Genomic DNA, 15015 nt, shown 5'->3' with positions numbered 1-15015 from the left:
CGTTTGCAGTCCAAGGCTGTACACTCAGATGGAGTGTGACACTAAAATTCAACACCTTATTACTCATCTTCAGAGGAGGACTAAAATCAGAGTAAAAGATGCACCATCTCTGTTTCATCAGCCAGCTATGCTTTCACCACCTCGTCTGAAGCACGTTTATCCACGTAGGGGAGCAGGAGCAGTTATTAAATGCTCGGTTGCATTAGCAGCTCACATTTCCAAGCGCCACATGCAGTGTTTTGCTAGAAGCACACGACCAGGCCCTCAGTCCCAAGGACAGGGATGAGGGCAAAATCTAAATAGCCCATGCAGATCCTGCATTTTGCCAGAGGAGCAGATCTGCACCAGCACCTAGGTGTTATCACAGAGATTTGCCAAAGGGAAAGCTCAGAGTGCAACAGAAGAGTGCTGGCCTCTGAGAAAGGCTTCTTTAAGTCTGGGTTTGTTCAGAAGGAAGAAGATTGAGCAGCTCGAGCCTTGGGGTTTAGCCTGGGGAGCAAGAGCAGCAGAGGGTGAGGATGGGCAGGATCAGGGTTTGGCAAATGCATTCCAGCTCCTCCTCAAGCACAGATTCCCACCACTGTTTGGGGCAGCCCACGTGAAGCGGCAAAGAAAATGAAGTCATTTTAACTCCTTTGCTCCTTTTTTGGGGTTAGAGTTCCTTCCAGTTGACAGTGTTTGCAAAAGACCTGCTGTTGACCAGGCTTTTAAGGCCTCCATTGAGATTTGCTGAGCAGGTCCCACTGACTTCAGAGCAAACTGCAGCATCTCAGCACATCTGGAAATGAGTCCATTTTTTGCTAAAGATGGGCAATCAGAAAGGGAGGCACCCAGCATTTGAGGCTGCTTTTGGAAACATATATATATATCACTGATTCTCAAAGTGAAAGGGGAAAATGATGCAGGCACCTGACAAGAGTATTTATTTTTGTTCGTGGTTGATTTGCCTTTTTTTCCCCCATAATTGCCCAATTTGCACAGTTGGTTGTGTTGTGCACAAATCATCTTATAATTGCACACCATAATTATTCACAGTTCTTGTCCCAAAGTGTTTTCATTTGATTTCAGAGCAAACACTCTACAGAAATGAATCAGGGAGGTTCACATTCATCACTGGAGCTGTTCTCTCAGATGTCAGCAGTTTCAGGAAGACAAAACTGTTTAAATTTGCATTTGATACAGGTCTGGAAGATTACTGGAGCAATTGGGAGAACTGCTCCTAATGGAAACTTGTCCTAGGAACCAAATAATGCCACTCATCTCTGAGCCACAGACAGGGTTAAAGGAGAGGTCAGTCTCCAGGCCCATTCAGTCTCTGGTGTGCCTATCGAGAGTGCTAACAGGGATTCAAGTTTTCAATTATTGCCAGCTCTTGAGGGCGGTGTGCTTGAATTTGGGGAACTGAAATCATCAGCTGATTTCACATAAGCCACCAAACAGCAGTCAGATAGTAATGACTATCAGTCTCTTACAGGTGACATCCATTTCTACTTTTAAATTAGATTTTTCAGAAGTGCAAAACGTCTGGCTGAAAGGAGTGACTACGATTTATCAGCTCATTCAAGTCCAAACAGAACAGATGGAACACAGATAAGTGAAGCAGACAGCTTAATTGACTCATGACCTCAACAAATTGAAACTGAAGTCATTAACAAATAAATAATTCTTCTGTGGATATTCAAATGGCTCTTTAAAAATGTACATACCTGCACTGTGCAGAGCTGGACCACAATCAACAGATTGTGTAAATGGACAGATTGTGTTAAGTTTGTGATGTGCATTCATCAAAGAGACATGGATATTCTGGAAGCTTCAAACTCCTCATCCAACAGTTTTTAGCCTGAGGCACTTCGTTGGACAAAGCAGTGGGACCTACATTGCGCTTGTGTGCTGGGGATGCTTAGCTGGAACATCCCAATATGCAGAAATGCTTAAGCTTTGGCAGATTATCAGATGGGTATTTCTTTTACCCTCTTCATTTTTATTCAGCTGAGATTCAGGGAGTCCTTCCAATATCATTAGAGCTGTGCTCCGTGCTAGTGCTAATGCCTGCATTCATTTCCAGTGCACAAACACAACTAAATCAATATTACCTGTGGGATATGTACGATGACTTGACCCCTTCTGTGCAGTGAATCCTAATGTTAATCTAATGCAGTTTGATTTCACTATTAATTTTAAGTGGTGCTGTCCAGGGTAAAACACATTTCTTTTTAATTCCTGGGATTTTCCCTCCAGTATGGTTTCAGGGGGTAGTTTAAGATGCAAACAAATAACAGAACAAAGATACAACCAACAAAAGTCCTCACCTCAGCATTCAGATCTGCTCCAGCATCTAGCAGCATCTGCACCATAGCCTCATCACCCCTGACACAAGCATACATCAGTGGAGTCATGCCCTAGTCATTTGTTGGAGTTAAAAAACAAAGGAATTGACAATTTTAACACAAAACTGTTTGATTTTTTAAACAATTATTTATGTATATAATCAAGACTAACAGTACGCATTTAACAAAAGCTATTACCTCTATTACAGACATGCCCCTCAGACCATGGTAACCATTTTTGTAAAATCTCCATTTTTGTTGTCATGTTGACTGGCTTTGGGTTGGTTTTTGGTCTTTTTTCACGTTATTCTCAGCATCCTCAACATGGTGAGTGAAACTAGGGCTTGTCAGCCTCACCTCCATCTTTGTATAATAAACTGAACATCTCTGTCTTTGGGGCCCCAGCAAAGAAATGTTTTTATCAAAGCAACCAAATTTCCACTGGTATTTAATAAGACAATAATTCTATTCAGTTTTCTATAATAACAGTTTCATAAAATGTAACTTCTTGATTACTGAAAGACCCTTTAGAAACATCCCAGGCTCCTCTTAAGATAGGTTGAATCTGGGCACAGCTTTTCAGAGTGGATATGCTTAAGGAGGTAGAAATGTAAAGGCTTTGTATAGCACTCCCTAGCAAACAAAGACTTAATTTTAACTGAAATGCCAGACAGCATTGTTGCAACTTGCGGGTTCCAGGAAAACATGGCCTGTTTGGAGAAAAAGCAGATTAAGTGACCCTTTGCTACAGAACCACCATAATGCAATTTGTATTAATCTGAAATACCTGCTACGGCTGATCACCATTTCTCCCTTAAGATAAGTATTACTGTGGCTGTGGTAATGAGTCCAGAGAAAACCATGCGAAAAAAAATATCATTAAATCTACTGTAAATTATAACAGAAAAAGCTGCTTATTAAATACAGTTGGGGGGTGTTAATCAACAGCCACCAGTTGTTTTGCAGTAGATCTGCCACAGCATGCAGCTACCTCTGATGCATGTTTATAGCCTACCTCGAGCTCTCCTGGTAAATTTGCTGTCAGATGATAGCCTGTCTGCTGCTCAACCTGAGTGCTGCCATTAAGTGTTTTCCAGAGAAACTGGAGGTGCCCAGCATGGCCAGACACAGTACCACAACACAGAGGTCTTCTTAGCAAGAGCCCAGCACCACTGTTTTTGCTGAACTACCCCATTTTTCTGATTGCATGCAGAGATAAAGGTTGTGGGTGCTTATGTATGGAAGTGCTGCTCTTCTAGAGAAAATGTAAATTAAGGTTTGTCCTCCTAAGGTACTTCATGCCCCCTGCAACAGACTGAGCATTTCATAGGATCAAATCTGCCCTGTACTCATGGAGATACAGAGTAAGAGAACAGGCGTTATGGGCTTCATGCCATTATTAAGAAGAAACAAGCTCACCCCAGGCAAGGAGAGTTCTTTAGTGACTTCAAGTTACTTGCAAAGAGAATTTGAAACTGCTTCAGCTATAGTCAGTGGCAAAACATTTCCTTTGGCAGTCAATAAATGCTACAGGAACCATGAGAATTACAAAAACCAGTGTTTGGGCCTTGAAACATGGGGACAGGATGGCAGCTTAAAATTAAATACACGTTCCTACAGCTGTTTTTTCAATTTCTCTAAGTGGCGTCACTGCATAATTAAATCAAGTGTTTAGCATAAGGGGTCTAATCAGATCTGAAGTATTTGAAAGCCCTGTGCCACCCCCCCCCCCCCGCAAGATGCAGCACATGGAAAGCTGTGGCAAAGAGCCCCGCAGTAATACCCAGAGCAAAGGGTCTGCCTGGGGACCACAGGGGCGTATTTTGGCCCTGATGAAGCTGAAGGACTTAAAAGGGGCCCAGAGTGTCATGCGTCATGCTGCAGTGTCAGGGTTTTAAGGAGTTAATAAGGTTTCTAACCTCCCTTTCCCTTGCACTCCTATCCCTGCTGCATCTGCCTCTGCCAGCATCCCCAGCCTTGCTCTGCAACTCAGCCTTGTGCTACAGCATCATTCAGCTGCACTCTCTTTGCATGTGGGAGGAATGGATTTTTAATGAGCCCATCATTAGTGTTCAATGCACACACAAGGCAGTAACTACGTGTACGATCAACACAATAGCATTTGGCTTTTGGCAAAATAAAAAATCACCCTCTCTCTTTTACCCTTGTATCACTTAGGGCTCTGTCCTGCAAGATGTGTGATCCTACAAGATGTGAGATGTTTAAGCACAGGCTTAACTTTCACTCAAACAGGATGTAAGCATGTGTTCAGTGTTAAGCATATGATTAGGTACTTTGATGAATCAAGCCAGAGTGTTCCCAGGTTTCCGTCTGGAGGAAAGAGGAAATATGGTGTGAAAAGTTTCCAGGTTCAGACTAACTTAAAGTAATAATAGTTTTTAAAAGTATAACGTATGAACTTTGGAATGAACAGTCTGGTTTGGGTTTTGGGTGGTTTTTTTTGGTGGATACTTCCCTTTTCTAAAGCTTTTCTTGAGCAAATCCATAATATTGACTCAGACTAAAGCTACTGAACAGCAACATAACTCACATTCCTGGAGCAGCTTTCATTTCAGAAGACCTAAACCTACTAAGACTCCAGCTCCTGACCCAAGCAACCACCTCAGGGGGCAGCAGCCACCTGCCTCCTGCCAAAGAGGATGCTCACAGCTATAGGAATACACAGTAACACTTCCATCAGGGGCATCAGAAAATTCAGGGGGCTCTGTTTCAAAAGGGAACAGTAGTAACCATGGCCATCACTTCCCTCTGGGAAGGGGGAACCACCCCAGTGAGTATCACAGTCCAACAGACTGCTGCTGGTAGGTAGCTGCAGAGGCAGGCTTACCCGTAGCCACAACCACCGCCTCAATGGAGGAGTAACTCCAGAAAAATCTGGGCTTCTCAATTGGTGGATGTTGACCACAATGAGCAACAGAGACACTTTCACATCTGGAAGGTCAGCTCAAACGGGGCTGAGCTCATTTAAAGACTGCCAGCAATTAATCGTTTCCTGCTGGGGGTTCGGTGGTGCACATGAAATGCATTGCAGACCCCAGGGCAGTGTTCAGTGGAAGGATGTTCACCTCAAAAGCCCTGCCCTACACCACTGTTCATGGACCTGAAGCAGCTTCAAGTATTCAGATCAACACTAAGCTCTCTTGGGATCTTCTGGCTTCACTCGACTCAGGTCACTGTTAAGATTTCAGGGGATGCATCTGCCTTCATGCTGAGTTATCTCAGTACCACCAAAACATCAATGCAATTCAAAACTATCCCACTTAATGTAGATGCTCACCTGGCTGTGCTTTAACTCAATGCAAAGTAATGCAGAGAAAGCACTAAGGTCCTATGTTTAGCTGAAAGCTGGAGCTCATTTTCTGTGATAAGCAGACAAAACTCTTGCATTTCAAAGTTGGTTCTTTAAATTTCTATCTCGTTACCTGTTCACTCATGCTGTTAATCCCATCCGGCCCCAGCAAGGATATGGCTTGTTTAACCAGATCCGTTCGGCCACAGTTGAGCATCCGGAAACCCAGGTCCTGCTTGAACTTCGCTTCAGTGGCAACTGCATCCAGTTTCCGAGATGCACAAAAACAGTCGTCGATTCTGTGGATGTGAGAAATAAACTCCCTCAGAGGACAGTCAAAGGACAGACCTCACTGTCCCCAGGAAAATAATACTTTGCCCTATGTATGAAGGATGTAGGTCATGCACACATTCATTCTCCTTTGACCTGTATGTTCCAGAGAAGTGATGAATGGGAAATGCTAATGCAAGCTAATGGAGATTGCCCTTGGTCTATCTTTCATGGGACAAGTTGCACATTTTATAAAAAAATGGGGAAAAAAGGCACAGCTTTCACTTGATTCTGTTTCCCTGTTTAAGCAATGCACAGCCAATTCTCACTGCAAGTTTTCTTTCTGCATGGCAGAAAGATCCAGTCTCCCTGATCCCTGAAAAATTTCAGTGGCTTCAATAAGCTTTGAACTTAACATCAAATGGATGTATAATCATTGACAATACAACAAAGAGAAAATAATGTCACTTCAAACATTTTCAAGGATTTTACCAGCACAGCCCCAGTAACAGGGAAGTCTTTTTGGAGCAGAAAGTGCAATGTGCAAAATCCCAGACTGGCTGAGGTTGGAAGGGACCTCTGGAGGTCATCTGGTCCAGTTCCCCTGCCCATGATATCCTGTAGATCAGCATATCATGCAATCAAGGAGAAGACAATCGGGCCAGGTAATGGTGGCAAAACACCACAAGTCCTTTCTGGCTGTGTCTGAACAGATGAGATGTCATTCTATTAAGGTCTTATGCAAAAGATTTCCAAACTGTAAACTGCTCAAGACATCAATTTCAAATGGAAGAAGGGCTTAGAGTTATTTAGCCAAGATGTGAATCTCAGAAATTCAAATCTGATGTTTATCCAGCTCGGCTTCATCTTATTAAAAGACAGATTTGCTTCTCTTTCATGCTGAGGAGTGTCTAGGGCAGAGGTTGGAGTCCAAATCCAGTGGTTTTGGTGTGAATTTAGACAAAGAACTGTTTAGAAAAACATCACTTTCACTGTCCAAAAATGCTAGGTCAGAAAACAAGGGGCTACTTAAGAATGGAAAACAAAATAAAGATCAAAAGTGAGAGAGACAAAAATACATCAAATATTTGTTTTCTGTTTCATATGTAAAAAAATGCAGCAAATGAAAAGCAAAATATAAACAGCATATCACTGTAATTTAGATTTTTTTCTTCAAAGTGCTTTATCAGAGCTTTATAAAATATATAACACTGCTTAATATTTAACAGCAGTATGGAACACATATGCTGTTTATATAGAAGCAGTGGTATGTAGTAATAGCTACCACTCTTCCTCTTTCAACAGAGGAAGGAAAGGGAGATGGGAAATACAAAGTATTTTGATCAAAGCTTCTGCAGGACTTAGTACTGAAACTGGCATCTGAGTTCAAGCTTGTTCTCTGCTGTGCTAGGCCACGGCAAGTCTGGAAGACAACAGATACATGATGATGTTCATTCTATGTGCTCAGTTTGCGTTTTGACTGCTAAAAAGTTGTTGTCCTAAGAATGCAAACAAGGTGTGCTTGGACTATCGTTACTCAGGGGAACAAGGATGACACTTCATCACAACAGTATGCTGCAAGATTAATGCACAGCACTCGGTCACACCGTAACTGCAACAACAAATTTTGCAGCAGTAATATGCCTACAACAGAGATGAAGAAAGCAATGCACCGCAAGGTTTCTGGAGTAGGTTCTGGGTGGGTGCAAGGAAAAAGCAAAACCAGCACAGACGTGCAGGGCTGAGCTCAACAACACCAAGATCCATGGGAACAATTGCGGCTTAACACATTCACACCGTATGGCACATTTCTGACACAAGAACTACAGCAACATTTGGTACTTGTTACCCCCATAGCATGTGATGCCAGAGATCATCTGTGCCCTCCTTACACGTATGGCAAAGATAAAGCATGCTCAGAAGTTAGGTGGTGGGGGTTTTGGGTGGACAGACAGTCTGGTCCTCCCAGCTGTAGCTGGCCATTTCCAGATGACTCTGGGCTGAAAATAAGGTGGCTTCTCAGCAAGATGCAGCTATGGAAAGATCCAGACATCCTCTGAGGACTGCAGAGGTGTCTGCTACTATGAATCAGAGCCTATGTGAAGTCACTGCTTCATCATTTGTACCGAGGTATATAACATATGCTCTGAGTAAAATGGGTCAAACTCAGAGCTGGCAGAAAGAGACAGAGCTTTCACTGACGTCAAGCCCAGCTTGGTACATGCAAAATGATAGTTGATGATCTCCTCTTTAAAAGAAGCCAGATTTTGACCTGGGTTGCACGCCCACACAAGGGAGGAAGGAGGAACAAGGACCAATCTCACTTATCCTATATGGGCTGCCCAGATCACTACTCTGGCACAAGTTCAGAAATTACACAGTTCTCCATAAGTAACTCAGCCGTGAGTTGTCTCTGGTCCCCTAAAAACCTATCACCCCACCTGCTTACTATAGCCAAGGAAGGGGACTCATTAATTACTGCTGATACTGGGTATCAGCAAATCAGTACTCTTCAATCAGTGAGGGGTACTGTTTTGGTCCAAGGGCTCCAGGATGCTACAGATACACAAACTCTGCAATAGTAACATGGATGCAGCAGAGCACCTGGGTTGCACAGCTGCTAGGATGCCAGCACTAATGAAATGTCACCTAGACCAAATACCACAAAGCAAGAAACTACAATTTAGTACCACTTCCAGTGTCCCACTGCCTTTGTATACCCCACAAAGGAACCATCATGAGTGAGCTACAACCCTGATTTATGGGACAAAGAAAAGGAAACTATGCGGCAAAATTTGACATGATCATTGCCGGTGCCACCGTTGTCATCTGTTGACTAATAAAACGAATAGTGATCAAACTGAGAAGTTTAATAAAACAAGAGGATGACGCAAGGGAAAGGAACAGAAGAGAAAGCATAACGTCTCGAAAAGACAGAGAGATGAATGAGTTAAGGAAAAAGAGATTTAACATGTACAGATTAAAAGCAGTGTAGAGACAGATCAAAAATGATCAGGAACTACAAGTACAGAAGAGGAGAACACAGCATCACTTTTAACACTGGAAAAAGCCAACTGGGAAGACAGTACAGCAGACAGACTGAGCAGTGCCATTTCAAAATGAAAACTGAAAAATCAAAAAACCCAGCCCCCCAAATCCATCAAAAAATCAACCCTAAGCCACCACAACACTGCATTTGTTTTAAAGTCCTCTTTCATACCATTAACTGCATAATGTTGATTCCAAAAAGAACAGAGGGCCTCTGCTCCATAGTACACTGTATAAGGGGATGCTGCTCCATCAAAGACACTATCCAGAATCACAAACATTAAAGGATGCAAGATAGAAAAGAAGGAAGGGAATAGGCACCCAGGCTTGATTCACTCAAGACTTATCTTTGGACTGCAACAAATATACTGACAAGCTAGGAAGAGGTGGGAAAGAGACATGAAGAAGCTTGAAAAATAAGGTTGAGGAGGAACCGTGAAGTCAGCTAAATATGTAGGGTCACTTTTTAGAGTTAGGAAACTGTGCCTGCAAAGCAAGGGAAGCCAGTGTAAGCGCAGAGCTGGAAACCTCTCCAGCTGCAGAGCCAGTTCACGGCCCTTTTGCCAAAAAGCCTGTGTGATCTTTCCAAGCACACAGGAGGCTGACACCAGCCCAATGGTGCAGTGTCCCCTCCAAGGCCACCTTGGTTGGTTGCCAGATTCTGCCGCTGCCAGCATTAACATGGGTCATCCTTTCTCCAAGACCTCATGCTGCATAAAAGGTGTTTTTCATCAAAGGGGCAGGGAGAGCTGACAGGAAGAAGGAACAGAAGAATATGAGCTGCCAATGTTCTTCTCCCTCTCTTCTCCCCTGAGAGAGTCTCAGGATGGCAGGACATCACCATCCCAGACGCTGGCTGGGTGAGGCTAACTCTGAGGCTCCCAGAGGTGATACAGTGACAAAGATAGGACTGACGGGCATCCTTCGAGGCTGATATCTCGAAAGACTGAGCTTACTCTGGTTTTCCCTATTTAGCAACCTGTGGGGCTCGTCAGGCTCCTTGGCACCACCATCCTGTATACATGCTCCCACTCCCACAATTGAGAAATAATATACCTGAATTAATAACATACACTGATCACGGTCCTCGTGCTCAACAGCAAATCCCCTTCTAATTCAGGGGTTCAATCACACAGCCTGTAAACTCCCTAACTGGTCCCTCCCTACCTTGAATCAAGCAAACAATTGCCTTTGTAAATAAAAGGAAAATTAGAAACTGGCAAAATTGTTCCTGATTTTATATTTGTAGCAAAGCTGCGGCCATATTTTTCAATTTACAGTGCAAAACAATTTTCTCTGAGTCCACTTTCAATTCCTCACAGATACTGCTTCTACGGCAGTCATCTTCAAGATCATTACAGTGTTGCCGCTGCACATAATTAACTTTACTATGGCTTTATATGAGGAATGCCATGGTAACATTAATTATTTGCAAACGGTCACTGTCAAATGCTGCGTGGTGACCATGATGACACTCTGTCATATTCTGAAATACTCAAACCTCTGAAAGGAGTCAAAGATAATCTTCCTTTATAATGGATCCTAGCAGTACAGCAAATCATTTTTATCTTCTCCCGAACTCACATTGTGAAAACACAATACGGTACTTCTATAGCAACAGTTTAAGTGCAAGAGTTTGATTTTGTTGCATTGGTTTTGGCTTTTTGGTTTTAGTTTTAGGTTGTTTTTTTTTTCATTTTCATTTAGACTGGCTAAGAATCTGTGCGGATCTTTAATGAGTTAGTCATGGATTGAATACATTTGGGAAAATGGATGATTCAAAGGCAAAGTGTTTCTGTCGTAACTGGTAGACACAGCAGTTCTCTTATTGCATAGCTTTTTAATTATTTGTTCTTTGGGGTGGATTATGGCTGTAATCAGTAGTGGACAATTAAAAAAAAGAAAGAAAAGGCAATGCTCTGTAAATGTTAACAAAAAAAGACAAAGGAACATCTTAATCATGTTCTAAGCCATAGCATGCTAATAGTTGATTTAAAAGAAATGGAGTGCAGACTGTGATGAGGGGCAGGATAATCATTTCCCTCCACTGAAGTGAACAGATCATCCTCCTGATAGCCAAGCACCGAAGTCTTGTTTGTCCACCTGGGACTTGATCGCCAGCCCTTTCAATTAAGAGAATGATAATCTATTAATGAAGTCCATCCTTTTAGCTCTATAGAGTTTATTCAGCCTGTGTCTGTCCTAAATCTGGATGAGGTCTTGAGTCAGAAATTATAGTTCAGCTGGTTTGAAGCCTGGAAAGAGTCATATTTTAGCCAGTAATATACATGCATTTGCAATGCTGAACTTCTTGGGGTCAGAGATCACAGTTTTGATCTGGGTATGCACAGCCTGTAGCACAAAAGGGTCCTGCTCCTTGCCTGCGGCTCTTCAGTGAGACTACAGGCACAAAAGGCAATAGCAGGAGCGGCAGATGATTAGATTTAAATTTGTGAGCACTCTTTTTTTCCAATATGGTGCTTTAAAAGAGACTATAATGCTGATACTAATGGGACTGCAATGTAAATACTATACTGAGAAAATTATTTGCATTTTCAGTTCTGGAGAGAGGGAAACATTAAGCACAAACATGTTGATCAAAGTGATGAAGAGCACTACCTTCCAATGCAGACATAAAATATTTCCATTTACTTTAAGCAGGTGCCAAATTAATACAAGAAAATAGAAGTACTCCTTCCATTTATTAGCCAACCTCTTGTCAAACTCCTGAAAATAAATTGGCTATTGATACTGGAAAATTCATTTAAAAAGCGATGTGACTATCAAATCAAGACCTAAATGTATTTTTCAGAGCTCTTAAGATTACATCCCACGTATACAGGCCAGAAACCATGTTCAAAATTGAATCTGATTTCAGATTATGAACACAGCCACTATGTCATAGGAAAATTTGGGTACAGATTTGACTTTCATATAAATAGGTAGCACAAGTCTTCACTAATGATGAGTGGAAGATGAGATGTTCTCTGTATCCTGATTATTATATTCAGGAATGTGTATAGAGACAGAACATATGAAACACTAATGAACTTGCTCACAGTGAGAAAAGCCCAAGAAAGCTGGATCCTAAAGCCTATAAAAATGCAAGTTTGTTCTGCCCTGAAAGTGAAGGAGAACATAAGGACAAGGTCCTCCCCTTAATAATTTCTTTTTATTGCTGTTGTCTTCAAGCAGGCATTTGGCAGGAGAGGTTGAGATTCACCTCAGGAAACCTGTACTCTACCTTTTAAGTAATAAAATCTCCTTCATTCACTGGCACCATCTGCCTTAAGGGACTGCTGGATTTTGTCAAGTAGCTTGTTTGCTACCACTCACTGGTTTGGCATTTTTGTGTCTAATTACAGCAGTAGCCGTGGCTGGTGTTAAAGGATTAGTGAAAATTTGTGGAAGGGCATTCAAGGAGCCAGGCAAACACCAACTGTCCCTACTTAAAAGTGGCTGTATCTAATGAAACAGCAGACTTTCTTAGCAACTTCCTACTCACTCTCCCTGTCCAGAAATTCAGCCCCTTACCCCATGCATTTTAAGAGAGAGCAAAGAGCAGTGGAAATATTTTTCTGCCTTCAAATCTCTATTTACATTTTCATGCTCTAGTAAAGCACAGGATTTCCATAAATAAAACATTAAATGCAACTCTTCCTCTTTCAAGTTAGAACTGCATTATGTGTGGTACAGTATTAAGATGACATGGCAAATGGTATAGACTGCTCTAAAAGAACAAAGTAACAGATCTTCCCTTTATGTTGCTGTATTTTTCCTTTTCCACAGTCTTAAGAAAACACTAAAATGAGCCAAGGATGCCCTCATGTTAAATAAGCTTCAATCTTGAGGCTGGTAATCTTATTTTCCTAGAGAGCCTTCATTAAGAGGGATGGTCCCAGACAGAAAAGCAGACTTAGGTATTATCAGGCCAAGGCTAATTGAAAATGAGAACTGATTTTCAATTAAAGACAGATTTTCAAAGGCACTCAGATCCTGTCTTTGCCCAGAGATCTTTCTGGATCAGAGCTGTAAATGCAACTCAGAGCCCTGGGTGAGGCTGTGACGAGGCAGCACCTGCAGGAGCACATGAGACTGGAGAGTTAATAAATGTAGTCCTATACTGCAACAAGGCTTGGATCCCTCTACAATTTCAGTTTTAACTTACTCGTGACCTGTTAATATTCACATATTCCCATGTCCATGCTGCCCTTTAAATAGTGTATTTTTCCTCCTGTGGTGTTTACCCCTGATGTATTTCTGGAGAAGAGTCACATGTTTCCTCTGCACCTACTTAGCCCTGCTGAATACACCTTTTTCTTCTAGTCTTCCTCCATGAGACCATTTTGTCAAAACTCAATCACCCCAGCCTATTTCTCTCTACCCGCTCCAATGTGAATATTTGCTTGACCCAAGCACAGGATTTGAGATTCCATATCACTTCCTACCACTTTCATGTACAGAGGCACCAATATTTTCCTGCTTCTACTGGAAATACCTCTCCCCATACATCTTTAAAATGCATTTGCTTTTTTCAAGGCTAAGGAAAAATCCACTTTTGTGGCTTACAATCACTCTGAGATGAAATACTGTTTTACAGTCTTTACCACCACCTTTCCAATACTCAGCTCTCAATATATATATAAGTATATATTATACTGCGGAAATAGTGTGCATGTTACATATACACTGCAGTGTGCATTATTCTAATTAATCTCCAAATGTGTCTTCCATTTGTGGAAAACTGCATTTCATCCCATCTCTTGTGTCCCAGTCCTCAAGGTCATCCACTTTTTCCTGGATGATTTCCCAAACTTCCTCTGTCAGGACAATGTCTCTTAACATTGTGGCATCAGCAAATTTGCTGCTAAGATTTGTGCCAAAACCCTTTCTGAAAATTAAAACAGACCAATTCTTAAAAGTGAGTGAGAGCTGAAGATCTCTGTTTGTAACCCTATCACAGCAACCCAGCCCTTGCCACATCTCTTGAATCCAGTCCCTGCTCACTTTCCAATTCCTTTACTAACCCACATCTTCTCTGTCTTACAATCACGGGATGGTCTGGGTTGGAAGTGACCTTCAAAGCCCATCTAGTCCAACCCCGCTGCAATGAGCAGGGACACCTTCAACTAGATCAGGATGCCCAGAACCCCATCCAGCCTGGCTTTGAATGTCTCCAAGGATGGTGCAGCCACCACCTCTCTAGTTAACCTGTTCCAGTTAACTCCCTGCATGGAATGCATCAAATTGTTCACTCACGTCCAAATAGATTGTATCTACTGAATTTCATTTTGGTAGAAAATCAGTCATTTTATCAGAAAGTTATTAGATTAGTCTGGCAAGAGCTATCTTTAGAAAATCTGTGTCACATTTTACCCCATTTTTCCTTCAACAGCATGCCTTTAATCAGTCTTTGCTTGAAAAAACATTCAAAAGCCTTGCACTAACAGCCTGGAATTTTCCTCCCGTTGTTTTTCATTTTTTTTTCAACTGTTGGGCATTACTATTATTAATCCTTAGCGTTAAGGCACCATTGCGGGCTTTGTTAAAAGTATTTCCCTTTGACCCTCTGATTTTGTGAGGCAGCTTTGTCGTTGCTGGGATAGAAGTTATCTGGTCACCCCAATTTGAATGCATTAAGCTGCATAATTTGCTCTCCTTTTGATTAATGTTTTTCCATTTTCATAACCTTATTGCTAGTATTTATTTTTCCTTTCCCCCACAGGATTTTCCTCCCCAAACCAGAGGCAAAGTATACACTCTAAGTGCTTGGGTGATGGCCTCTGTAGGAACTGATGCACAACTCTCACATGTGCCTCAAGGCCAGCAGTTATTGATACAAATTCCACCTTTGCATGCCAGCTGTAACTCTGAAATGCTTCTGAGGTGTATGAGCAAGTGATTAAAGGGGATCTGTGCACAGGCACAAGCCCTGGCTGTGCTGGCTCCTGCTCTCACCAGCTCTGTCTTGACCAGCAGCAATGCTGCGATCTCCAACTAAACTGGAGTGGAACGTAAGGGGGAGCTCTCTGATTGCACCAGCGGGGTTGGCATGCAAAC

At 42.1% G+C, this 15015-nt stretch overlaps 1 protein-coding gene across 3 annotated transcripts in view; it reads right to left on the bottom strand.

Moving 5' to 3' along the window:
- Positions 1 to 15015, bottom strand: part of ABTB3 (ankyrin repeat and BTB domain containing 3) — a 170672-nt gene that overhangs the window by 28218 nt on the left and 127439 nt on the right. For all 3 annotated transcript variants that reach the window (XM_061445066.1, XM_061445067.1, XM_061445068.1), the window contains exons 5-6: positions 5771 to 5936; positions 2310 to 2399 (exon numbers count right to left, since the gene is read on the bottom strand). In XM_061445066.1, the coding sequence (XP_061301050.1) occupies positions 2310 to 2399; positions 5771 to 5936 (256 nt within the window). The remainder of the gene's footprint in view (positions 1 to 2309; positions 2400 to 5770; positions 5937 to 15015) is intronic.

Source organism: Pezoporus flaviventris, unplaced genomic scaffold (assembly GCF_033815535.1).
Source record: "Pezoporus flaviventris isolate CSIRO_AGI_PZ_B2104156 unplaced genomic scaffold, CSIRO_AGI_Pfla_v1 ptg000002l, whole genome shotgun sequence".
Classification (NCBI taxonomy): Eukaryota; Metazoa; Chordata; class Aves; order Psittaciformes; family Psittacidae; genus Pezoporus; species Pezoporus flaviventris.
This window is presented reverse-complemented; position numbering and strand designations above follow the sequence as displayed.